The 26,363-nt window shown below is 56.4% G+C and overlaps 1 protein-coding gene across 1 annotated transcript; it reads left to right on the top strand.

Moving 5' to 3' along the window:
* Positions 1-461: 461 nt before the first annotated feature.
* On the top strand, positions 462-23,974 carry THBS2 (thrombospondin 2). The gene is made up of 20 exons (XM_052645460.1): positions 462-547; positions 3,054-3,128; positions 4,882-5,438; positions 6,958-7,042; positions 9,712-9,908; positions 11,470-11,610; positions 12,173-12,269; positions 13,232-13,396; positions 13,561-13,737; positions 13,908-14,081; positions 14,377-14,504; positions 14,583-14,735; positions 15,041-15,259; positions 15,846-15,953; positions 17,047-17,206; positions 19,687-19,805; positions 20,437-20,671; positions 22,286-22,513; positions 22,904-23,175; positions 23,873-23,974. The coding sequence occupies exons 2-20, from the start codon at positions 3,077-3,079 to the stop codon at positions 23,972-23,974; spliced, it is 3,369 nt and encodes a 1,122-aa protein (XP_052501420.1). The 5' UTR covers positions 462-547; positions 3,054-3,076.
* The last annotated feature ends 2,389 nt before the right edge of the window (positions 23,975-26,363 follow it).

The following is a 26,363-nucleotide window of genomic DNA, read 5'->3' as shown; positions in this document are numbered from 1 at the left end:
CACCGGTTCTTTTGCTTTCTGATGATGGCCTTTTCCTCGGTTGAGAGAGACCGTGCTCACTTTGGGTAATGCGAACCAGATTGGAAGCCTGGAACTTGCATTCTCTCTCTTCAGCAAGAAGGAGCGCTCCAGCCAATCTTGCTGGTTTTATTTATAGCATTGTATTTCCTGAGAGAAGGCAGGAAAAGTCCGTCTTCCCCGGCTCCTGCGGCCCCTCCCCCGTGATCCCCCAGCTGCGGCCAGAGCAGGGGCGGGCCGCACGGGTGGGGGCGGAGGGGGCCGGACCGGACCGGCGCCAGGTGCCCCAGCAAATGCGGGATCAGAGGAGGAATTATGTCATCCCGCCGCGGAACGAGTCCAGCGCTTCCGCGTGCATCTGACTGCCGGCCGCACGGACTCCGCGCATATAAGGCGCGGCCGCGGCCCGCCGCGGATCCAAGCCCAGCTCCTCTGCAGAGCGGGGTTGGGTCTCCTCCTGAGGCCCTTCATCCCTCGCCGACCCCCTCCCGGCTCTGAGCCAGTCATTCCTGCAGGGTTTCCTCGCCAGGTAAGAGCGGCTTCTCCATTGACCAAATCGTTGCGCTGTCGTTTAACTTTTCAGAAAAGTCTTTTTTTTAAAAAATTTTATTATCAGAGGGGAGAAGGAGAAAGTGCAAACTAGTTTTGAAGTAGGGAGGGAGCTTGCCTGTTGGTACCTAAGCAGAAACAGGTCTTTACCTCGGCCTCCTGCTGCTCAGGGGCGGAACGAGGGCAGGTGAGCTCCCTTTGGCATCTTTTCTGCACGGAGATGCTGTGATCCTGCCCGGATTGCCCATCGCCTGAGGACCCCTGGGGCTTTCGTGGAAGGTACCTGCCTGGAATCCTGGGCAGAGGCTTCCGTTTCAGCCACTGAATAGGATGCTTCCATAAAGTCTGTTACTGGGGGGCGGTCGTGAGGAAGAAACTAGAAGTTGTTCCTGGGGATGTGAAAAGATGAAGATAAGTTATAAAGACGCATGCTAAACAGTTTTCATAGCTGAAAAGTGTTTCTGAAAGTTTTTAATGAATGGTGTTTAATAAGTCAGTGAAGACTGCCCTGACTGCCCAGGGACTCCAGCTGCTCTTACAAGTTTGGGGGATAATTTGCAGATGAAAAGGCAGCGAGAATTGGCAAATTAGCCTAACTTCTGTGAAGGGGAGGGGGGGGAGGCGGAGGTCAGTCTTCTTTGCAGGGGGAGGCTGAGGACAGTGAGGGACTCTGTTGAATCACCTCGTTCTTGACCATTGGAAGGTCGTATTTCTCAGTAAAGTTTGCGCTGATTGCTGGTATAAGAAGAATTGTGAAAGGTCTTTGCAGATCTTTGTGAAAGTTCTAATGTAATTAGGTGTAACGACATTCCGACTATAACCATAGCCCGAGGTGTGCAGCGTGGGCGCGTGAGTCCCCGCAGCGTGTCGAACGATAGCGTATGTGTTGCCTTTTAACAACACCGGGCGAGAGAGGCTGGAGCCCCCGCTGCGCCCCTGGTGGTTTCTCTTCTGCCGGGCGACCCCCGAGGCGGGATGGGCCCCCGGCCCGTGGGGCAGACGTCTGTCTCAGCGCCAGAGGGTTTGCTGTTGTTCCTGACAGAGCTCCGTGTGCGTCCTCGGGGCTGACGGGGAGCTGAGCCCTCGGGACGTGGGGCTCTGTAGTTCCGACGGAGCTTGCTGCCAGAGGCGGTGGGCCGACGCCCCCGCTTGCGCTGAGATCGCTTGCGCGGGACTCACGGAGTGGCAGAGCTGTTCTGAGTCCCCGAGGAGGGCTCACCGCGGGACGCAGTCCTCGGAAGAGTCCTGCTAACGGCAGCCTTTCCGTCTCTCCTACTGGGCTGCTTCAGAAGTCTTTACAAACACTGACTTGCTCGGCGGCTCATTTCCCACACTCACCCTGCGAGTGGCTGGTTTAAACGCCCGGTCCTCAGTCCACAGGAGGGGCGCCTGAGACCGGAGGACTCAGGGACGCTTCCCCAGGCAGCACGGTGATGCCGGCCCCGCAGCTCTGCGGGAGCCTTGCCCGCGGGGCCCGCCAACGCCTGGGGGGTGCAGGCGGAGCACAGCCAAGCCCTGCGCTTGCTGTGAAGGCAGGTGTCTGCAGCCTGCGGGACGGGAGAGTCCTGCTTGGAGCCCGCTCCGCAGGCGACGGTCCCCCTCTCGGGGAAAGTCGCTCCTTCTGGAGAGGCTCCTCCAGGGATTTCTTTCTCACTAAGAAGCTCAGGACCCTTGAAGCCCTAAACAAGGAGGGTAGGGGTCTCAGATTGGCTGCACCTCTGCGGGAACGCAGAGTGTTGCTGGAAGGGCCCTGGAGCCCGTGCTCAGGGGAGCCGAGGAGGCTGAGGCCCAGACGCGGGGATGCTGAGCAGGGGTTAACCCTGGAGCGGGCTCCCGGCCAGGCTCTGACTTCTGGGCCAGTGTCTGCTGAGCCTGCCAACTGAGAATCCTGAAGAATGGAAAAACAGGCCTCAAGAAAATAGAAAAGCAAAGCAAAAATGATTACTAAGTAGAAGGCTATTTTCTTAGCAGTTATGATCCAGCAAACTAGGTTTACTTCTAACTCATACACAGTCACCATTTATTCTCTTTAATTAAATCAGGTGCAACTTTTTTTTGGCTATTTATGCAAAATATCTTTGTAGGCTATTTTCCCCAGGCTGGTATTTTTCTAAATTCGAACTTCCTGGGTTTATGTTCTGGCCCTGGGCAAGCACTTAACATGTTTGAGCCTCCACTTACCCATCTGCAAAATGGCCATGATAATGATCATATCTGTCTCCTACGTCATTATGAGGATTAAATACTATGAATGCTTAGGACATCATTAGTACAGTGCTTGTTGACAAATGCTAGTCCAATGAACACCAACTTTAGTTAGAAAAACTCATTTGAAAAGCATATTTTCTATCTAGCTTTGCCCACAAATCCATTTTTTTATTTTTATACACACACTGTTTTTAAATGATCATATGAGTAAAACTTCCAATCCAAATTAGAAGCTGTGGTTATGTTTTCTTAAGTAACAGTGTCTGATTTATCTGCAGGGGTTTGGCTGGGAAGACACAGAATGCTGCGGCCACTGCTGCTGCTGGCCCTGTGGGCCTGGTCCAGCGCTCAAGGTGAGTGTAGACCCCCGGGTGTTCTGGTCTAGCGCTCAGGGTGAGTGTGGACCCCCGGGTGTTCTGGTCCAGCACTCAGGGTGAGTGTGGACACCCAGGTGACCTGGTCCAGCGCTCAGGGTGAGTGTGGACACCCCTGGGTGACCTGGTCCAGCGCTCAGGGTGAGTGAGGACGCCCCTAGATGACCTGGTCCAGCGCTCAGGGTGAGTGTGGATGCCCCTGGGTGACCTGGTCCAGCGCTCAGGGTGAGTGTGGACACCCCTGGGTGACCTGGTCCAGCACTCAGGGTGAGTGTGGATGCCTCTGGGTGACCTGGGCCCCCAGGACGAGGTTCACCTGCTGCATAAGGGTGGATAAAGCGGAGGCCTGGCTGGAGCACCTCACCCCTTAGGACCGTAACTTAGTTTAAAATAAATCTTCACTCACTTTGAGTCCATACAATAGTAAATTTATTTTTGGAAAATTGAGGTATTAGAGAGAAATACCCTCCCACCTATAGATGCAGCCTTTTGCTGGGCACGTTTTGTCTTCTTTCTTTCTTTCTTTTTAAAATTGGATTAAAAAAACAAAACAAAACTGTTTATTTGGTTGTGCCACTAGGCATGTGGGATGTCAGTTCCCCAACCAGGGGTCAAACCTGTGGCTCGTTTTACAAGTGTAGGCCCTTAAACTCTGGCCCTCCAGGGAGTTGCTGCCTTTTTCCTGTGACCTTTACAACATACTGAAGTATTTGGTGTTTTACAGCTTCTATCCTTCCCACATTTTTGCACTTAAAAACATATCTAAATATTTTTTCATGTGTTTATTTTCTTACAACACGATTTTTAATGACTGTAATATTCCATTAGAAGGTACCCCTCTGTATTTGAGGCCATTCCCGTCTACATGACACATTTTCATGACTATAAATGACACCACAGGGAATAGTGTTGTGAATACGTATATCCTTGCATTTGTGATTACATGTGTAGGCTAACTTACCAGAGTAAAACTGCAGAGTCAAAGTCTTTAATGATTTTAAGCATTTTTGACCTATGGCCAAATAGCTGGATTGCAGGTAGTAAGATGAACACTTCTGTCAACAACACCATGTAATCTAATGGTTCAATTTGCCAAGTATTAGATAAAAGTTATGCTTTGTTTAGACTTTCTGTTCAGAAAATTATTTTGAATGACTTAAAGTGTTACGATGTTGGTGAGGGCAGACCACCTCTTTCCAGTATTTGGACGGTGCATTAAAACCGTGCGTTTGTGGCCTTGAGGCTCATGGCCTCTCAGATGCTCTCCTGCAGTGGGAGCCCTGAGAGGCAGGATGTATTTCTGAGAAACACAGGGTCCCCACGGGAGGAGTTCAGCTCATATTATGTCTCGAGGAAAGCGACATCGAAGGCAGCCGCTCTGCAGTGGCGCACCTGCCGGTGGCTTTCCTGGGCACTCGAGTGGGAGACGGAGGGTCTCCCCTGAGCCCAGCTCAGGTGGGGAGCAGAGACGGCAGCACGGTCCTTGTCAGGGAGGTGGAGAGTGGGAACCCGCCCCCACTTCCTTTCTCCGTGAAGGCTCCTCCGCTGGTTCGCACAGAGAGCCGGGACTGTGGCCGGCCGTGGCCAGGGGGGCGGGTCAGGCAGCGACCAGGACAGGAAGGAGGGACGGGCTCTCCGGCCTCGCAGGGGCCGCGTGCCAGCCTGCGTGGCGCCCGAGAGGAGGGCCCTGTGCCCCTGCGCCCCTGACCTCCGTGCCCTGCTCCTCGAGCAGCGGGAGACCAGGACGAGGACACGGCCTTCGACCTCTTCAGCCTCAGCAACATCAACCGCAAGACCATCGGGGCCAAGCAGTTCCGGGGCCCAGACCCCCGCGTGCCCGCCTACCGCTTCGTCCGCTTTGACTACATCCCGCCGGTGAGCGCGGAGCACCTGGGCCGGATCGCCGAGGCCATGCGGCGCAAGGAGGGCTTCTTCCTGACGGCCAGCCTGAAGCAGGACCGTCGGTCCCGGGGCACCCTGCTGGCGCTGGAGGGCCCGGGCGCCGCGCACAGGCAGTTCGAGATCGTGTCCAACGGCCCCGCGGACACCCTGGACCTCACCTACTGGGTGGACGGCACGCAGCATGTCATCTCCCTGGAGGACGTGGGCCTGGCTGACTCCCAGTGGAAGAATGTCACCGTGCAGGTGACGGGAGAGACCTACAGCCTGTACGTGGGCTGCGACCTGATGGACAGCTTCGCGCTGGACGAGCCCTTCTATGAGCATCTGCAGACCGAGAGGAGCCGGATGTACGTGGCCAAGGGCGCGGCGCGCGAGAGCCACTTCCGGGTAGGTCCCGCGAACACTCCCGCCCGACCTGGCCGGGGAGGGGCGGGATCCTGAGGGGTGCACACGGGCAGGCGTGCGCACAAGGAGCACCCACACACACCGGCTGGCACGTGCATACACTGTACACATGTGCACACGTGCACACACCACACACTGCACACACACACACTATACACATGCGCATGTGCACAATGCACACATGCACACATGGCACACACACACATGCACAAATGCACACAGGCACTCTCACGGGCACACACACACATACTATACACATGTGCACGTGCACACTGCACACATGGACACACTGCACACACACACATACTATACACATGCGCACGTGCACAATGCACACATGGACACACTGCACACACACACGCACACATGCACACAGGCACTCTCACGGGCACACACACACACATGCACATACTATACACATGCGCACACACTGCACACACACGCAGATACTATACACATGCGCACGGGCACACACTGCACACATGGACACACTGCACACATGGACACACTGCACACATGTGCACACACTGCACACATGGACACACTGCACACACACATACTATACACATGCCCACATGCACACTGCACACATGCACACAGGCACTCTCCCAGGCACACACACACACTCTGACCCAGGAGCCAACAGAGCAGCGGACACAGGCACCTTTCTCAGCTGCACAAATAGTCACTGATCTCCTGACTGAACATTGATTTGATCGTCAAGACATCAAATCCGTTCAGCTATCTCCCAGGGTCCCCAGATTCTAGTTCAGTCCTGACATGACAGGCTGGCAGGAGAGAAAATTAACCATGTTTCCTAAGGAAAGGGCTGTTGGTTTATGAGGGAGTGGTTCCATGTTCATCTCAGGTAAAATATGTTTGCCAGAGGATTTTTTCTAAATGCGAGTGTTTAGAAACTGCAGCAGGGGGTTAGCGACTGTTCTCCTCCAGGTGTGTGTGCGTTTTGGAAATAAATGTATGTTCAGACTCAGCTATTTCAGTAAGAGGGCTAGAGATGCCCCGTGTGGTCTCTGGCGGTCGTCAGGAAGCCCTCAGCCCAGTGTGATGAGACCCTCACTGTCTTGGGGTGGACCGCCTGCTCTCATAGATGAGGTCTGTTTCGTGGACAGTCAGAGCAGTGCATGTTGCTGCGACCCACGGCCACGTGTGGGAGTGCTGGTCACCCTCAAGGTCCCCAGCCGAGAGTGTGGCCTCCATGGTCTGTTCCCTAAGCCTGTCTCCACCATCCCTCTCAAGCCCCTTCTCTCAGATGCTCTCCCTTCTTGAGTCAAACCCACATCTGCGTCTGGCCTCAGGGAAGCTTTGAAGTAACATACACAGATAATCCATTAACGCGGTTTCAGACCTGCTGAGAATAAGAGCACAGAAGGAAACAATCTCGCTGCTTTAAGTTGCATCTTGTATCTCTGAGATACCGCCTCGTGTGCCCTCAGATGTCTGCTGCTCACCCACTTGGGTTTCTCTCCTGGTCGTATCTCAGGGTCTGCTGCAGAATGTCTACCTAGTCTTTGAAAACTCTGTGGAGGATCTTCTGAGCAAGAAAGGCTGTCAGCAGAGCCAGGGAGGTAGGTGCCTGGGTCCTGCTGCGGTGGGTCCTCCTCCTGTGCGGAGGGCCGTGGAAGGTAAGGGAATGTGTTGGACTATGGTGCCATCCTGGCCTTGCCCAGGTGGCTGGTCAACTCGGATGTGTTGACATCTGAAAACAGTACGTTGCTTGAAGGATTAACTGTGCATGCATTTCAATTATTCAATATAATCCATTTTACATGCCAAAAACATCCCTGGCATTTTAACATACTGATGTATGAAGATCTTCATAAGATGACTCCACAACTCTTTGTCAAGCTTGGTTTATGGGAAGTTTTATACTAGTCACAGCTGGTGATACCACCTTATTATGAAAATGGGCCACTTGAACCTTTGACGCAATCCCACATTGTCTGTTAATTACGTTTCGAATTTATATCCAACCATAATTTGTCAACCTGTCTTGAGTATTTGATATTTGAGGGTCACTATGCTGGGCTTTTTGAATGCAACGTATCAATTCATCTTCAAAACCCCCTGAGTTGGGCTCATCCGCTTTCCTCATTTTACAAATAAAGAGGGTGGAGACCGACAGGGCCTGTTAACTGCCCCCCACCTGGGCTGAGCCCCACAGAGGAGGCTCTCATCTGCCCACGACCCCATCTTCTGATTCACTTTGTTAAAAGGCTTCTTTACATTAACTGTACACAAATATAAATTGTCACTTTATGGGTCCACGTGGAAGGATATGGCTTTGATGTCTGTAACATAGCTTTGCGACCCAGTCCTTGACCCCAGAGTGGGAACTCAGGGCTGAGGATTCAGAGCCCAAGACCTGATCACTGGCATCGCGGCATGTGTGCAGCTCTGACGTGTGAGTCTTTCTGTCCACGGCCGTCTACCTTTCAATCGATGCATCTTTCAGCTGCTGGTCAGTTGAGCGCAAGGAGGGAAAGGGTTTCAGTTGTGATGCTTGGCAGCTTGTGCACCCGGCAGGGGTTCTTGCTCTCAGCCCCCAAACTCCCCGAGAGCTGTGGCCACGACCTCCCACTGGTACTGCCCGCTCCGGCTGAAACTCGGATCGAGGTCCCTCTGGATTAGGTCACAGTCTTTCTGAGGGGTGGTCATAAAAAAGCAAAAGTTCTGAAAAAGCTAAGACAGAGTGAACTGACATCCTAGAGGACACGGGAAGAGATGGTGGTCCCAGGACGCAGATGGAGGGAGCCTTGTGTGCCTCTGATCCGAGCCAGGCATCCTTGGGGGCAGTCGCCTGGTGTGTCGGCCATGTCGGGGTGACAGAGGGAGGGAAAGGGAGCACTGACTTTCAGCAAGGGGGCAGGGGGTGGGAGTAGGCATGGCCCTCACCCCAGTCCCAGCCCCTCGTGCTGTCGGCCGGGGCGTCCTCTCCTGAGCAAGGACTCTGCTCGTCTTCCGTGAGCTGGTCCTGGGGCCTTTGGGCACGTTTGTTGGCCTATTTTTATTCTTCTATGTGCAACTAGTGATTAATATGCTTATGGTTATATGTGGCTTTCTGGAGAAGGAAATGGCACCCCAATCTGGTACTCTTGCCTGGAAAATTCCATGGATGGAGGAGCCTGGTGGGCTGGAGTCCATGGGGTCAGGAAGAGTCGGAGACGACTGAGCGACTTCACTTTCACTTTTCACTCTCATGCATTGGAGAAGGAAGTGGCAACCCACTGCAGTGTTCTTGCCTGGAGAATCCCAGGGGCGGGGGAGCCTGGTGGGCTGCCGTCTGTGGGGTCGCACAGGGTGACTGACGCGACTCAGCAGCAGCGGCAGCAGCAGAGCGGCACACACACGCGTGTGGCTTTAGGTCCGGTGAGTCTGAGGGAGGCTCTCAAGATCCGTGTGAGTGGCAATGAGGATTTACAGCCACATAATAAACACCCAATCATAGAACGTCTGACAGAATCGTAACACTGACAAGTCGTGACTCAGTCATGGGATGTCTCAGACGAGACACGAGCATCACTGCGGAGACACGGCCTGGCCTTGGCGGCTGTGTCCCAGGCGGCTGGCTCCACGGGGAGGCTGGGCCTGGTTCAGGACTTCCCCAAATTACTTTTGTCGTTAGCGGTGTAGCTGTGTGTCCCGTGTTTGGGGACTTCCGAGGCCTGTACCATCTCTGAGCAGTGGGTTCCGAGTCCATAGTCTGGGTTCTGCACTTCAGGGGGCTTCCGAGGCCAGCAGAGAATTGACAAAATTACTCATTTAGCAAGAAAAAAAAATTTACCTTAATGCAGAACAAGTAGCCAAAAGAAATGGTGTTTAGGATGAAAAAAATGGATTAATTGAGGAGTTGAGAGGGGTTGTCAGAATGTATAGAAATTATAGGATCAGAAACAGATTTGGGGTTTGCGACAAAAATAAGGAATTTATTTTAGATAATAAGTTATATAAATATTTATATAAAAAGAAGAAAAACAGGAGGCTGGTGCCTCTAACCAGTTTGGACATGAGGCAGATGTGTGTCTCTGATGCTTTTGCTGAACTTCCACTCTGTGGACGGCAGCATCTGAGGCCTGGTCCCCATGGTGCTGTGAGCGGCGGAGTCCTGTGGTGGGAGCAGGGCTGCGGTGGGAGCAGCTGCCAGTTCTCTGGCTCCTGGGAGCCATGTAGCGCGAGCGCTCTGAGCAGCACCCCGTCGTGCCAGCCAGGCTGTGACTGTCCCACATCCTTCCTGCAGCTGAAGCCAACGCCATCAGTGAGAACACGGAGACGCTGCACCTGAGCCCCATGGTCACCATGGAGCACGTGGGCCCGAGTGCAGAGAAGGGCCCCGAGGTGTGCGAGCACTCCTGTGAGGAGCTGGGCAGCATGATCCGAGAGCTCTCGGGGCTGCACGTCATCGTGAACCAGCTCCACGAGAGCCTGCGCAAAGTGGTGGGTGCCTAGCCAGCGACGCCCCCTATGACCAGGACTAACCACCAGCAATCACGGGTAACTTCCACTAACCACAGCTAACCTCCACTAACCATAACTAACCATGACTGATCTCTGGTAACCATGAGTGACCACCACTAACCATGTGTAACCATCACTAACGTTTACTAACCACCACCAACCAAGACTAACCATGACTAATCTCTGCTAACCATGAGTGACCACCACTAACCATCAGTAACCACCACAAACCACAACTAACCACCACTAACCACGAGTAATTGCCACTATGACTAACCACCACCAACCAAGACTAACCATGAGCAACCACCATTAACCACAAACAACCTCCACTAACCATGACTAACCACACTAACCACTAGTAACCACCACAAACCACAACTAACCACCACTAACCATGAGTAACTGTCCCTATGACCACCACTAACCAAGACTAACGATTACAAATCTCTGCTAACCATGAGTAACCACCACTAATCACAAATAATCACTAACCATGACAACCTCCACTAACAACTAACCACTACTAACCTAACCACAACTAGCCACCACTCACCATGAGTAACCACTAACCACAACTAACCCTGAGTAACCTCTGCTAACCACCACTAATCCAATGAACCTTTACTAACTACAACAAATCACTATGAGTAACTACCACTAATCACAACTAACCTTCACAAACCATGACTAACCACCTCTAACCAAGTGTAACCATCACTAACGTTTACTAACCACCACCAACCAAGACTAACCATGACTAACCACAACTAGCCACCACTCACCATGAGTAACCACTAACCACAACTATGACTCAATGGGGGAGACCCGGGTTCAATCCCTGGGTCAGAAAGATCTCCTGGAGAAGGAAATGGCAACCCACTCCAGTATTCTGCCTGGAAAATCTCATGGAAGAGCCTGGTAGGCTACAGTCCACGAGGGTCACAAAGAGTTGGACATGACTGAGCAATTTCACAACCATGACAACCTCCCCTAACCACGAGTAACCACCACTAACCACAACTAGCCACCATTCACCATGAGTAACCACTAACGACAACTATGACTAGCCTCTACTAACCTTCACTGATCCAACTAACCTTTACTAACTTCCACTAACTATACTAACTTCCATTAACTACAACTAATCTCCACTAACAATGAGTAACCAGCACTAACCACAACTAACCTCCACAAACCATGACTAACCACCACTAACCATGTGTAACCATGAGTAACCATCACTAACGTTTACTAACCACCACTAGCCTTGGCTAACCAGAAGTAACCAGCCAGCTCCCTGGACAGAGCCCCAGGTATCTGGTTAGTGAGTAGAAGCCTCTGGTAGAAAACGTGCTCACGGGCTACACGGCCTCCTCTGCGAAGCCTTGAACTCAAGGAGGTTCATCTCCCAGGAAACAGGAAGCCCGGATTCACAGGGCAATCTATTTGAAGACGGAGTTTGGTGTGGGCGGTGGCTGAGGGTGAAGGCTGCACAGCCCTGCCCGTCCACACTGACGTCCTTTCCTCCACCTTCCAGTCAAACGACAACCAGTTTCTCTGGGAGCTCATCGGCGGGCCCCCCAAGACCAGGAACATGTCCGCCTGCTGGCAGGATGGCCGGTTCTTTGCTGAGAATGAGACCTGGGTGGTGGACAGCTGCACCAAGTGTACCTGCAAGGTGAGCCGGCCGCGCGGCCCCCTGGGGCAGCCCCGGCCTGGACGCTCTGACCCCCGACTCCATGGGGCCCCTGCTAGCCCCGCTGCCTGCGGGGGCTGTGCGGATGGAGGCCTCCCTGGAGGAGGAGTCAGCCTGCGGTTCTGCACCAAGAGCCAGGTCGTCCAGTGGTGGGGGCAGGGGGCGGGGCCGGCAGGTGCCCCTCCTGTGTCTGATGCCGCTCGGTCCTGCGAGGGCCTCGGGTTCAGCACAGACCCCCGGGGGGGAGTCAGTGCCCACAGCACGGCAGGCCGATTGGTTTCCTTGTTCACCCACTCGGTCTCACCGGGCAGCCTGGACACTGGACGTCGCCCGTCCCACCTGTGCCGCTGCTGGGCGTGGAGGGCCCTGGGCTTGGTGCTCCGTGTGGGGGGCCCAGGGGGGCATGGTCCAGGGAGCCGCTTTGGCTGAGGGGTGAAATGTCCCTGCGTCTGTGTAACAAGCCCTCCAGATCCTTCCGCTCTGGCCCTTGCTTAGCATTTCTGTTTCTGAACTCATGTGACGCAAACACCGCTTTTCCTCGTAGAAATTTAAGACTGTTTGCCACCAAATCAGCTGCCCACCCGCGACGTGTGCAGACCCCTGGTTCGTGGAGGGCGAGTGCTGCCCGTCCTGCGTCCACGGTGAGTGCCCAGCGGGCGGGCGGGCGGCAGCCTCGGGGCTCCAGGCTCAGCCGTGTCCATGCGCATCCTGTGCCTGCTGGTCCCGCGGGAAGCCTGGGGCTTGGGCTGCAGTCCTCGGGGCCAGGGCTCCCGGAGCCTCACGTCAGCAGGGCCTCCAGGTCCTCTGGAAGCCCCCAGATGCTCGCGGCTCCCCGACAGCCCGGTGCCCCACCATCCGCTGGCCCCCCTGCCTTTGGCCCCCAGCCCCACCCCCAGCTCCTTCACAGCGGTCCCCTGCCCCCTCCCCTATCAACAGCCGTGCTGACCCGACTGGTTGCTTTCTCTGAGACGTGCTCTGCATGTCCTGGTCTGGGGGCCTGCGGGTTGCTGGCCTGGGCGGGGGCTGGGAGCCCGTGGTGACGGGCTGGGCTCTGCGTCTCCGTGAAAATGCAGTGTTTCTGGGCTTCAGGGTGATGATGCCCGTGGCCCAGGGTGAGCTTCACGATGAAAGTGCAGCCCAACGTGTACAAAGCGCATGGCAGGCACTGGGTGTTTCTTGGCAGGAAATTTCCGTTTTATTCGACTTGTTCCCTTTTAGAGTATTTGGAACTAATTTTAGCGTCCTGTCATTTCAACCCCAAATTGAAGTTTCATTACTGTATGTAAACCAGCAAACAGCGGTGAGAGTGGAAATAGCTCACGTCCTGGGGGCCTCAGTGACAGCTCTGCGGCAGAGTAGGTGTCTCCTCGGAGAAGCCATCAGGGTCTCCCACGGACCCCTTCCTGCCAGGGGTCACTAGGCGTCCGGGCAAGCTCCTTGCGTGCCCCCTTCCTTTTCTTGGGGTCCGCTCCCACGCTCTGACCCCGGGGCAGACGTGTCTGCTCACCTCCTTTGTCCACCCAGGGAGTCTGCTCAGACTCCAGGGCTGGCCTCCCGTGAGGCGGTCCCCTGGGGTTTGACGGGCAGCGGTGTCCCCGTGCAGACGGCGAGGAAGGCTGGTCCCCGTGGGCGGAGTGGACGGAGTGCTCGGCCACCTGCGGGTCGGGCACCCAGCAGCGGGGACGCTCCTGTGACGTCACCAGCAACACCTGCCTGGGGCCGTCCATCCAGACACGGGCCTGCAGCCTGGGCAAGTGCGACCACCGCAGTGAGTGTCAGGCCCCCCCTGGGGTCCCGGGGGCCCTCCCCCCAGTCCGGGCCTCCTGCCGCTGGGGCTCTTCCCTGCCTGGTCGGTGGGAAACTCCTGGGAGGGGTTAGCCTGCTCTCTGCTGAGCCCTCTGAGCCCCAATGTGCTTGCCCCCTCTGCGCTAGTCCGGCAGGACGGCGGCTGGAGCCACTGGTCACCGTGGTCCTCCTGCTCGGTGACCTGTGGCGTTGGCAACGTCACCCGCATCCGCCTCTGCAACTCGCCGGTGCCGCAGATGGGGGGCCGGAGCTGCAAGGGGAGCGGCCGTGAGACCAAGGCCTGCCAGGGCCCGCCCTGCCCTGGTGAGTGGACATGGCGTGGCCTGGCCCTGGGCCAGCTTTCCACAGGACGCGGGCCTGAGCTGGCCGGAAGCCGGGAGCCCCTTGTCTGGCTGGTGTCTCCCTTCAGAGACCCAGCTGCGTCCCAGCACAGATCCCGTCCCCACATGACCTCGCTGTCCTCCCACCCCCAGTGGACGGCCGGTGGAGCCCCTGGTCCCCGTGGTCGGCCTGCACCGTCACCTGTGCCGGAGGGATCCGTGAGCGGACACGCATCTGCAACAGCCCCGAGCCCCAGCACGGGGGCAAGGACTGCGTAGGGGACGTCAAGGAGCAGCAGATGTGTAACAGGAAGAGCTGCCCCGTAGGTGGGTGTGCGGGGTGGAAGCCGCTCAGCAGGTGGGTGTGCCCAGCAGGTGGGTGTGCAGGCACTCCACCCCATCCAGGACGCCCAGCAGATGGGTGTGCCTGTCAGGTGGGTGTGCCCATCAAGTGGGTGTGTGGCGTGGCTCCTTGGCCCTCTGCCTCTTGGCCATCAGGCACCTGCTGTGGGCCTGGACGCTTCTGCCGCAGGCATCTCTGAGGCCGCCGCTGGGTGCTGCTCCTGGGCGAGGTGTCGCCTGTGGGCAGCCGCGAGCTTCGCTGTCTCCTCCCTTCCTGCAGACGGCTGCCTGTCCAACCCCTGCTTCCCTGGAGCCGAGTGCAGCAGTTTCCCCGACGGCTCCTGGTCCTGCGGCTCCTGCCCGGTGGGCTTCCTGGGCAACGGCACCCACTGCGAGGACCTGGATGAGGTGGGTGCCCTCCCCAGGCTGCGGGGCGGCCTGCGGAGGCCGGGGCCCAGGCTCACGTCCGCCCTGTTGGTCCCGCAGTGTGCCGTGGTCACGGACGTGTGCTTCGCAACCAGCAGGGCGCACCGCTGTGTCAACACCAACCCCGGCTACCACTGCCTGCCCTGCCCGCCACGCTACAAGGGAAACCAGCCCTTTGGCGTCGGCCTGGAGGCGGCCAGGACCGAGAAGCAGGTGAGCCGTTGTCTTAGAGGCTCGAGGACCGCCGGGGCGTGCGGTGTGCGGAGGGACCGCTTGCTCTGCAGGGAGCAGAGCCCCTCGGGGCTGAGTGTCCGCACAGCGTTCCGAGACCCGGGTGAAGAGCTGCGGCCTCTCTGTGGCCCCTGGCGTCACCGAGGCTGGGCTGGGCTGTGCCCCTGCTCTGGCCTCACCGAGAGCTCAGGCCCTTCCGGGGAGCGCAGCCCTGGGGGTCTGGACAGACCTGGGCTCCCAGCTGCCCCCGTCAGGGTCGGGGTCAGCGTGCGCCCTCGCCTCCCCAGGTGTGTGAACCCGAGAACCCCTGCAAGGACAAGACGCACAGCTGCCACCGGCACGCCGAGTGCATCTACCTGGGCCACTTCAGCGACCCCATGTACAAGTGTGAGTGCCAGACGGGCTACGCGGGCGACGGGCTCATCTGCGGGGAGGACTCAGACCTGGACGGCTGGCCCAACAAGAACCTGGTGTGCGCCACCAACGCCACCTACCACTGCATCAAGGTGCGGGCACCCCACAGCCGCGTGCCTGCCCGGGACGCCGGCGGGGACGGAGGAGGGGAGGGAAACACCAGGCCACCCACCGGCATCTGCCCCCGGGCTTTCTGCCAACTCCAGGGGTCGTTCTGGAGAAGTAGCTCATTGTTGGAATTGGTAGAGGACACGTTTGTTGACCGAAATCAGAGAGGGCTGAAGTTAGTGAATAGGGGCAATGGGTGGTGCTGGCCCTCGGCTCCCGGCACACCCCTGTAGCGGAATGACCCTGGGCAGCCCCTTGGCTGGTCAGAGGTCGTCACTGGTGCACGGAGCTTTGGGGGAGGAGCCGGGTGGGGCCCGGTCCCCTGTTTTCTTTCTCTCCGGTTCCCACGGTCGTGGGCTCTTCACGGGGATCCCGGGCTCCAGATAGGCTTCCTTTCTCCCCTCACGGGCGGTGCCTCAGGCAGTCCCCGGGGGCACGCAGAGCCCGGCCTGGCCGTGAGGTCTCCGCGGAGGGGCTTCCTCGAGCTCCACCAGCTGCGCCCTCCCCGCTTCCTCCTGAGGACAGGGGGCTCGGGGACGTTTTCATAACGTCTGCTTCCTCCTCTCGCAGGACAACTGCCCCCTCCTGCCCAACTCGGGGCAGGAAGACTTCGACAAGGACGGCATCGGGGACGCCTGCGACGACGATGACGACAACGACGGCGTCACGGACGAGAAGGTGGGCGGCTCCCGTGCCCAGGGGAGCGCCTGGGGCCGTTCCCCTCCCTGGAGCGCCCAGGGCGTTCCTCGCACCGGGAGCGCCCGGGGCTGTCCGCGCTCCGGAGCGCCTGGGGTGGGAGCGCAGCGCTCCGCTCGGAAAGGTCACCGTGCACCGCCGGGACTTCTCTCCCCAGCGAGGCTGAGAGTCACCGGGAGAACTCTGTGGCTTCCGCCGCACGTTAGCCAGCCCGGCGTGCAGCCACGTGGGCTGCTCTACGTAGAATGTTTTCAATAGTTCGTCCTTCTGGGGGGGGCGGGGTGCCAGTGATGCAGGGCTGTCTCTTCAAGGAGAGATGCTGCCACTCACTGCCTTGACAGCAGAATCTTGTTCAGTTGCTCAGCCATGTCCGACTCTGCGACCCCATGGACTTCAGCACACAGGCCTCCCTGTCCATCACCAACCCCTGGAGCTTGCTCAAACTCATGTCCCTTGAGTCGGTGATGCCATCTAACCATCTCATCCTCTGCCGTCCCCTTCTCCTCCTGCCTTCAATCTTTCCCAGCATCAGGGTCTTTTCATGAGTCAGCTCTTCACATCAGGTGGCCAAAGGACTGGAGCTTCAGCTTTAACATCAGTCCTTCTAGTGACTATTCAGGGCTGATTTCCTTTAGCATGGACTGGTTGGATTTCCGTGCAGACATATGTGATCTAACGTATTCATACATGATTCAGCACTAGCAGACACAAGAGCAGCTAAGTTTTGTTTGCAGGCTCACTTCCACTGATGCATTAACTCTTTGGATCCTTCATTCCCTCAACATCGACGTGTCTATCGTCACCATCTATGTGTCTGTCCTCACCGTGGTGTGTATACTATATCATCACCTTTACCACAAACAATCTCAAAATTTTTCATAGGGATAGACTGTGTAAATAATTATGAAATGACTTGATGTCAAGAAATTGTAGGTAGAGCTTCCTGGCTGTATTTCTACCCTGGTTATCTTGATCTGCTTTAAATACACGACTTGTAAGTGCCGAGTCCTATTATGAGTAACCCAGCAAGTGTCTCTACGCTGTTTCTGGAATTCTTCCCTCGATTTTTTTCTAGGACAACTGCCAGCTTCTCTTCAACCCCCGTCAGTTCGACTACGACAAAGACGAGGTCGGGGACCGATGCGACAACTGCCCCTACGTGCACAACCCGGCGCAGATCGACACGGACGACAACGGGGAGGGCGACGCCTGCTCCATGGACATCGATGGGGATGGTGAGTGGGGCCCGCCCGCGGCTGCCGCGGGCTCTGCGCCGGCTGGGCGAGCTCCGCCCCGTGTTTGCTAATGCGTGAGGCCATCCCCATCCAGCCCCTCTCCCTGGGCCTTGGACCCGCTGTGGGAACAGCACACCTGCTGCTTCCTTTCCCCACCGTGTCCTGCCAGCCCTGGTGTCTCCTCTCACGCCCACCGTTCACAGCCCCAGGAGCCCAGCGCCCTGCCCTGAACAAACCAAGCTTCTGAGAAAGGTCTCCCGGACCTCCCGTTTCCCCAGCGGCCTGCTTCCAGGCGTCACTGAGTTGTCCACTGCAAAGACCCTGCCAGGGCTTCACCCCAGACACTGGAAACTTCTGATGGCACCAGGCCTTTCAAGCGGTGCCCGCGGGCCTGACCCTGCACCTGCTCCCAGCACAGCCTCGCCCTGGGCGTCTGCAGCCGGGCCAGCAGCCCGCCAGACTCACACCCACTTCCCCGCCTGCCTGCCCCCAACTGTGCTGTCTCCAGGCTGCTTTCGTGGTGCCACTTGGCATCTCACTGACCGGCTTCTACCAGCGCAGGATGGCGTCTACCCACACTGCTCTTGAGGGCTTTTCCTGGAGATGAGGCATCTCCTCCCGTCCTCCATCGGTGACATCCGAACCCTGTATGGGTCAGCGTCCTTCTCCTCACTCTCCCCACCTCCTGGGAACCCCCAAGCCCCAGGACCCCCACCTGCCAATACCCCTGCCTGCCAGGACTCCCTACCTCCCAGGACCCCTCATCTGCCAGGATCCCCTACCTCCTAGGACACCCCCCACCTGCCTGAACCCTCCACCTCCCAGAACCCCCCACCTGCCAGGACCCCCACCTCCCAGGACCCCCCACCTGCCAGGACCCTCCCCACTGACCAGGACCCTTCCCACCCCCTAGGACCGCCACCTCCTAGGACCCCCACCTCCCAGGACCCCCACTTCACAGGACCCCTACCACCTCTCAGGACCCCCCCACCCACTGCATCCCTCCACCTGCCAGGACCCTCCACCTCCCAGGACCCCCCACCTCTCAGGACCTTCTAGGAATCCCCACTTCCCAGGACCCCTCATCACCTCTCAGGACCCCCCACCCACTGCATCCCCCAACCTGCCAGGACCCCCTCACCTCCTGGGATCCCCCACCTGTCAGGTTAACTCATAGTTTTCATAACTTTGATGACATTCATGATCTATTTTCAGATTTCTGGGTATAAGGACTGCACCTAAGCCCCCATCAGTGTCTGTCATGGTTTCCTAGTAACGTAGGAAATGGATGAGTTTGTGGAGCCCAGGTGGCTGGCCAGTCCCCAGCAGCTCGATGTAGATTTTCTGAGAAGGTGTTAGGGCCAACAGTCAGCATGAAGATGAAGATATTTACTCTGCAGTGACTCGCGTGCTGACCCTCGGTGTGCCTCACCATCCAGAGACCTCCAAGCATCGGTTCTGCTTTAAACTAAGGGTTCAGTTCAGTTCAGTTCAGTCGCTCAGTCGTGTCCAACTCTTTGTGACCCCATGAATCGCGGCACGCCAGGCCTCCCTGTTCATCACCATCTCCCGGAGTTCACTCAGACTCACGTCCATCGAGTCCATGATGCCATCCAGCCATCTCATCCTCGGTCGTCCCCTTCTCCTCCTGCCCCCGATCCCTCCCAGCATCAGAGTCTTTTCCAATGAGTCAGCTCTTCGCATGAGGTGGCCAAAGTACTGGATTTTCAGCTTCAGCATCATTCCTTCCAAAGAAATCCCAGGGCTGATCTCCTTCAGAATGGACTGGTTGGATCTCCTTGCAGTCCAAGGGACTCTCAAGAGTCTTCTCCAATACCATAGTTCAAAAGCACCAATTCTTCAGTGCTCAGCCTCCTTCACAGTCCCAACTCTCACATCCATACACGACCACAGGAAAAACCATAGCCTTGACTAGACGGACCTTAGTCAGCAAAATAATGTCTCTACTTTTGAATATGCTATCAAGGTTGGTCCTAACTTTTCTTCCAAGGAGTAAGCGTCTTTTAGTTTCATGGCTGCAATCACCATCTGCAGTGATTTTGGATCCCAAAAAAATAAAGTCTGACACTGTTTCCACTGTTTCCATCTATTTCCCATGAAGTGATGGGACCAGATGCCATGATCTTAGTTTTCTGAATGTTGAGCTTTAAGCCAACTTTTTCACTCTCCTGTTTCACTTTCATCAAGAGGCTTTTGAGTTCCTCTTCACTTTCTGCCACAAGGGTGGTGTCATCTGCATATCTGAGGTTATTGATATTTCTCCCGACAATCTTGATTCCAGCTTGTGTTTCTTTCCTTTTAATGGGGAATCTGCCGTGAATCTAATAATCTTCACATTTTTTGACTTCTTAGATTTCTTTTTTATTAAATGGAAGTTTGGCTGTGCATTGTCTAATGCAGTAAGCAAAGCAGTGACCTTCTCTAAACCCCGTGCTCTCTGTTCTCCCTGCATCCCACAGATGTCTTCAACGAGCGAGACAACTGTCCCTACGTCTACAACACCGACCAGCGGGACACGGACGGGGACGGTGTGGGTGACCACTGTGACAACTGCCCCCTGGTGCACAACCCCGACCAGGTAAGGGATGGGGGACCAGTCAGGCTTCACGAGGAGCGGAGGTCGAGGGCTCATCACAGACTGTGTGGCCTGGCGGCGTTCCGCGCGCTCTGCCAGGACGCGACAGCGCAGGCTGCTCAGTCGTTTTAACTGAAAACGCTGACTGAACTCGAGCCTGGGCATGACCGTATCGCGGTGGCCCCCAGCCAGACAGTAGGTGCCTCTGCCCCGATGCGTGTGGGAGCAAGTCTCCCGATCAGCTCGGTGTTTCCCTGAGGCAGACAGTGGAGTTGGCTGCTTTTCCAGGTTGGCCTCTGGAAGCCACAGTGGGAATAGGACCTGCTGATGTAGTTCACAGAACGTGCTGGAGAAAGGACGTTGTCAGAAAGGACTCGATTGCATGGCAGCTAATGCTTTCCAGTCCCCCTTAAGGAAAGTGAGCCCCTGTAGGGGGTGGGTTAGGTGCAGAGATGCCTGGACCCCAGTCCCCGTTCTGCTGTTGGCGGGTCGTCTCAGGAGGCCATCTCCTCTCTGTGGTCGTGGCTCGCATGGGGTGAGGTGGGCCAGGCTGCACGCACTCGGCAACTTCAGCCCGGCATCTGTTTCGCTGGGCGGAGGCTCAGCGCCGCTGTCCCCGAACTCTGCCTCCCAGACCGACGTGGACAATGACCTCGTGGGAGACCAGTGTGACGACAACGAGGACATCGACGAAGATGGCCACCAGAACAACCAGGACAACTGCCCCTACATTCCCAACGCCAACCAGGCTGACCACGACCGCGACGGCCGGGGTGACGCCTGTGACTCAGACGACGACAACGATGGGGTCCCCGACGACAGGGACAACTGCCGGCTGGTCGCCAACCCCGACCAGGAGGACTCGGACGGTAGGTGCCCCGCAGGAGCAGTGGGGCCGCAGGGAACTGCGGTGTTGGATAGGAAGAGCTCTTCAGCCCTAGTGGTCCCCGGGGAGAGGATCTGGAGGGCGCGGAGCCCAGCGTGGCTCAGGGTCTCAGGTGACGAAGCAGGGGCGCAGCAGAGGACCCGGTGTCCTCTGGCGTCTGCTGGAGGCTGACCCAAGCGCTGGTGGAGGACGCGCAGCTGCTGACCCACATGCTGGTGGGCGAGACGGGAGGTGGGGGCGGGGATGGAGCCCACTGACCCAGAGGCACACAGAGACTCGCTGGCTGAAGGGCAGCTCCAAGGACACCCGGCCGCCAGCAGCTCAGAGCTCGCTCTTGACAAGAGGACTGACGGCTTCTGTCCCCACAGCTGGGCCTGAGGGAGGGCTTGGCTGGTGCCGGGGGTGGCTGGGGTGGAGACGAGACTGGTGCTCAGGCACGTCTTCGGGGCTGTGGACACTCCTGCCAGCTAGAGCGTGGGCCTATCACCCAGAGAGCAGAATGTGTGCCTCTGAGGGGAGCTGAGGGACCCCGTGCCTCTGAGGGGAGCTGAGGGACCCCGTGCCTCTGGGGGGAGCTGAGGGACCCCGTGCCTCTGAGGGGAGCTGAGGGACCCCGTGCCTCTGGGGGGAGCTGAGGGACCCCGTGCCTCTGAGGGGAGCTGAGGGACCCCGTGCCTCTGGGGGGAGCTGAGGGACCCCGTGCCTCTGAGGGGAGCTGAGGGGCCCCGTGCCTCTGGGGGGAGCTGAGGGGCCCCGTGCCTCTGGGGGGAGCTGAGGGACCCCGTGCCTCTGGGGGGAGCTGAGGGACCCCGTGCCTCTGGGGGGAGCTGAGGGGCCCTGTGCCTCTGAGCAGAGCTGAGGGGCTGTTTCCTCTGAGGGTAACTGAGGGGCCGTGTGCCTCTGAGCAGAACTGAGGGGCTGTGTGAGGGACGTGACAGAAACGCGGCTGAGCTCGGCCGGCGTCTTTTCTCCCTCTAAAGCGGCAGGCGCTCCGACAGGGTGATGTAGGGAGTGGTCGCCTGGCTTGTCACCATTAGCATGGATGCATAACCCATGAGGTCTCAGCGGGCATCTCTCCATAAGCCAGGCTGGTTCACGGCCCCCAGCCCCACCCCTGGGAAAACTGACAAGATGCCCCCCAAAAGTGGAAGTCCATTTCTCCCCAGGGAGACCATTTTTCATCGGAGAGTTCTGCCCTCAATGCCAAGTAGATTGCAGGCAGGGGCAGCTGAGGCCGTAGCAAAGGTTCTGAAGACAATCAGAAGGAAAGGTTGAAAAGTCAGCTTGATTTCCCCTGGCAAGGTTCAGGTTTTGTACCCCAATTTCAAGTTCAGAATGAGAAAAGATGGCTGTCACGGGAGCTCACGTATGGCAAGCTTCACTGCAGTGTTATCAGAGTGACGTTTTGAGAAGAGAGTCCAGACTCCTCCTCAGAGTGTTGGGGCAAAATGTCAGCAATTACAGGCGCTGGTCCAGAACGCGCTGCCGAGCCCTTGGCCTCAGAGTTTGAGAGACTCGTGTACTAAGTCTTCTCAGACACAGAGAGGCAGACGGCGAGCCCTTACTTTCTTTTCTCTCTGCTTTTCCTTGGCGACAGGCGATGGGCGTGGGGACGCTTGTAAAGATGACTTTGACAACGATAGTGTCCCTGACATTGACGACGTGTGTCCTGAGAACAACGCCATCAGCGAGACAGACTTCCGGAACTTCCAGATGGTTCACCTGGACCCCAAGGGCACCACTCAGATTGACCCCAACTGGGTCATTCGCCATCAAGGCAAAGAGCTGGTGCAGACAGCCAACTCCGACCCTGGCATCGCTGTTGGTGAGCCTCAGCGCAGGCTTGCCCTTTGAGACCGAGGGGACGGAGCAGTGGGTCTCTCTGGTAGCTCCCTCCCTCCCTTGGTTTGCAAACTGCCTTCCTAAGTATCTGTGATGGAAGAGCTTGGGGAAGGGCGTCTTTGCCTCTCCAGTCTCTGAGATCTCACATTCAGCAGGCCGTTTTATTTTACGGATTCTGTGTTTATTACCTAAGGCAGTGAAGCCATCCTGTACTTTAGAAAGATTAAGTTCCCTCAGTGCCCTAATTGCCCAGGAACAGGGCTCCGGTTGGATGGAAGGGAAGAGCCCTCTCCGCCTGTGTCCATCAGTCCCCGGGCCTCCAGGACTGTCCTAGAAGGCTGTTTCTGACAACGATGTTCCCTGCGGCCTCCAGGTTTTGACGAGTTCGTGTCTGTCGACTTCAGTGGCACATTCTACGTCAACACAGACCGCGACGATGACTATGCGGGCTTCGTCTTTGGCTACCAGTCCAGCAGCCGCTTCTACGTGGTGATGTGGAAGCAGGTGACGCAGACCTACTGGGAAGACCAGCCCACCCGGGCCTACGGCTACTCGGGGGTGTCCCTCAAGGTGGTGAACTCCACCACGGGGACGGGCGAGCACCTGAGGAATGCCCTGTGGCACACGGGCAACACGGAGGGACAGGTGAGCACACAGCTCCTCCCGGCGGGCGGCTGCTGCGGGCCGTCGGGAGAACAGTCCCGGCCCTCACAAAATACCCCCAGCTCTGTTTACCTTCATCTTACCTCAGCCAGTCAGTGTGAGTTGCTCAGTCATGTCTGACCCTTTGCAACCCCAGGGACTGCAGCCCACCAGGCTCCTCTGTCCATGGGATTCTCCAGGCAAGAACACTAGAGTGGGTGTCATTCGTTTCTCCAGAGGATCTTTCTGAGCCAAGGCTCGAACCAGAGTCTCCTGCGTTGCAGGCAGACTCTTCACCATCTGAGCCCCCTGGGAAGCTCGGATAATTTCAGTCTCTTGCTGACTAAAGATGCCGTGCCTGGTGCTTTTACAAACACGGCTGGTGAACCTCTTGCATGCGAAGCATAGGTCTGTACCCTATAGAAATGGAGAGAAAAGGGCTCCAAAGGGTCTTGGTCCTGCGTTGGGAAAGCAGAGACCCAGGGCTCAGCCCAGTGGCTCCTCACACTGAACAGCACGGCCCCCGTCAGTGGGCTTTGCTCACGCTAAGGTTCATGCTGTGGGATTCGTCAGAGGGAGACCTGGCCACCCGTGCGCGGGGGCTTCTCATCACAGGGATGTTCTGTCTCCCTTTTGGTGCTGTAATGCCGCACTTAAGGCTCAGGGAGCCAGTTGTTCTCAGAGTGATGCTCTCCCTCAGGTTCGCACTCTATGGCACGACCCCAAAAATATCGGCTGGAAGGACTACACTGCCTACCGGTGGCATCTGACCCACAGGCCTAAGACGGGCTACATAAGGTAGGGGGAGGGAAGCTCGCTGCCCACTGCGTTTCTGCCCAGAAATTGTCCATTTCAGAAATGTCTTTCCACTGCACGGCATCCCCAGATGAATCAGCTGAAGTGGACTCTGCCCTGTGTACTGCTTCCTGGGTTTTCCCACTTTAAATGCTTCTCTTTTCTGTCCAGCATCTTCTTCTGCACATCACTTTAAAAAAAAAATAAGAAAGAAAGAAAAGAGCCAAAACAAAGCTATTGACGAGGAGATCACACTTGTTGTAGTAAGCCAGAAGGTGGTAATCGTCTCCCTTACAGGAGGGAAAGTTCAGCTGAAGTGCGCATCTTTGTGGATTAGCACGTGATTCCTTTGCACAGGTTCCTGCTTATTTCTGATTTGTGAACAGCTGAGTCAAAGACTCATCTCGAACAAAACTTTGACAAAGCAGTCCAACAGAATTCCGTCTTCTCGACATGGCAGCATTTTTAATCAGTTTTGATTAAAGCACAATGACTTAATCTGAAACTTTTTGCAGAGTTTAGACTTAGCGCACGGGCCAGTCTGATGCTCCACCAGGAGAGTATGTGTGTCCTCTGTGACAACAGACAGATCTGAGAAGGGGCGGTGCGGGTTGGCTGCAGGGACTGCTTCCGGGGAGAGTCCCTGTTTCTCCGCTCGTGAGCCCCTCCCCTATCAGGGAGCTTCAGAGCCTCTGTGCACGTGGGGTGGAGCCTGTGCTTACATGTCAGGCAGCGCACGGTTCTTGAGGAAGCAGCTGAGCACAAGGCTTCAGTGCAGTGTGAAGGCCAGGAGCCTGCTGCCAGGGCGAGGGTTAGAGTCAGGGTTAGGGTTAGTGTTAAGGTCAAGTTAGGGTCAGGGTCATGGTTAGGGTTAGAGCTAAGGTCAGGGTAGGGTCGGAGTTGAGGTCAGGGTTGGGCTGAGGGAAGGGCCTCCTGACTCCACTACAGTATTCCTGGCCAAAGGCAGAGGCAGCTTGGGAGCTTGGTGGGTGACTGTCAGTGAGTCATGGGGAGGATGGTTGGTCTGGGTGTTGCTGTTGCTCTTGGCGAGCCTTGTGAGGAGAAAGCTGACCTCCTGCCCTCTGGTGAATGTGTCTCACAGTTTTGACCTTCTCTTTCTGTCTCCTTGTTTTGTTTTCAGAGTCTTAGTGCATGAAGGAAAACAAGTCATGGCGGACTCAGGACCCATCTATGACCAAACCTACGCGGGGGGGCGGCTGGGTCTGTTTGTCTTCTCTCAAGAAATGGTCTACTTCTCGGACCTCAGATATGAATGCAGAGGTGAGGGTGAGAGCACGGCTCACGGGGCCTGTGTGTCACAGAGAACGGGGAAGGGATGCGCATCTTGCTCTTCATTTGACGAAAGCTGCACATCAGGGAAATGACCTGGTGGCCGCCCGGCAGATGTTTGGTGTGGTCAGCTTGAGCTGACTTTGTCAGTCTGTTTGTTTTGAATTCCATGTGCATGGCTTCAGTAGGACGAACGCTTTTGTTATTCACAGGCTTTACTTACCCCCTGTACTCTACCCCATAGCTTCCTGCATCGTCTACACCTTCTGGGCCCCTTTGGCACTTTAGATTGCAGCCGCTGATAGAGAGGAAGGAAGGAAGGAAGAGGCAGAGACGGAGAGAGGGAGGGAGGGAGAACGGAAGGAAGGAAGGAGGGGGGTGGTGGAGGGAGGGGTCTCTCTGGCTGTCTCTCTAGGAGTATATTCAAGTCAAAGCATGATAGAGCTGGAAGGGAACTTGATTTCTATGTGGTCTAAACCTGTGCTTTCATGTAGATATGAATGTATCTTCTATAGTTGAGGTAAGACTCAGAGATGCTTCTCAAAAGTCACACAGCAAGAGTGTTGATGTGTCTTCTTGATTCTGGTGGAGTGTTCCCTTCCTCACGTTAGGTTTCATTTGAGACATTTCACATTTCCTTCCATATGTCCATCCATCCACCCATCCACCCATCATTGCATCTATGGTTCTATCCATCCATTCATCCATCCATCCATCGCCATCCACCCATACACCCATCCATCCATCCATCTATCCATCATCCATCCATCCCTTCATCCATTCATCCATCCATCCATCCACCCATCCATCTATCCATCATCCATCCATCCATCTATTCATCATCCATCCATCCATTCATCCATCCATCCATCCATCCATCCACCCATCCATCTATCCATCATCCATCCATCCATCTATTCATCATCCATCCATCCATTCATCCATCCATCCATCCATCCATCCACCCATCCATCTATCCATCATCCATCCATCCATCAATCATCCATCCATCCATCCACCCATTCATCCATCCATTTATCCATCCATCCATTCATCCATCCATGTCCATTCATCCATCCATCCATCCATCCATCCACCCATTCATC

This window comes from Budorcas taxicolor, chromosome 9 (genome assembly GCF_023091745.1).
Source record: "Budorcas taxicolor isolate Tak-1 chromosome 9, Takin1.1, whole genome shotgun sequence".
NCBI lineage: Eukaryota > Metazoa > Chordata > Mammalia > Artiodactyla > Bovidae > Budorcas > Budorcas taxicolor.
Note: the sequence above shows the minus strand (reverse complement) of the source record. Positions and strands in the feature narration are given on the sequence as shown.

What these genes read in the sequence shown, in the direction of transcription:
- THBS2 (XM_052645460.1), top strand. Translation starts at nt 3,077, where the DNA reads ATGCTGCGGCCACTGCTGCTGCTGGCCCTGTGGGCCTGGTCCAGCGCT. An exon ending in CGACCAGGAGGACTCGGACG is followed by an intron (nt 20,672 to 22,285) that starts GTAGGTGCCCCG and finishes CCTTGGCGACAG; the next exon opens with GCGATGGGCGTGGGGACGCT. An exon ending in CGGGCAACACGGAGGGACAG is followed by an intron (nt 23,176 to 23,872) that starts GTGAGCACACAG and finishes GCTCTCCCTCAG; the next exon opens with GTTCGCACTCTATGGCACGA.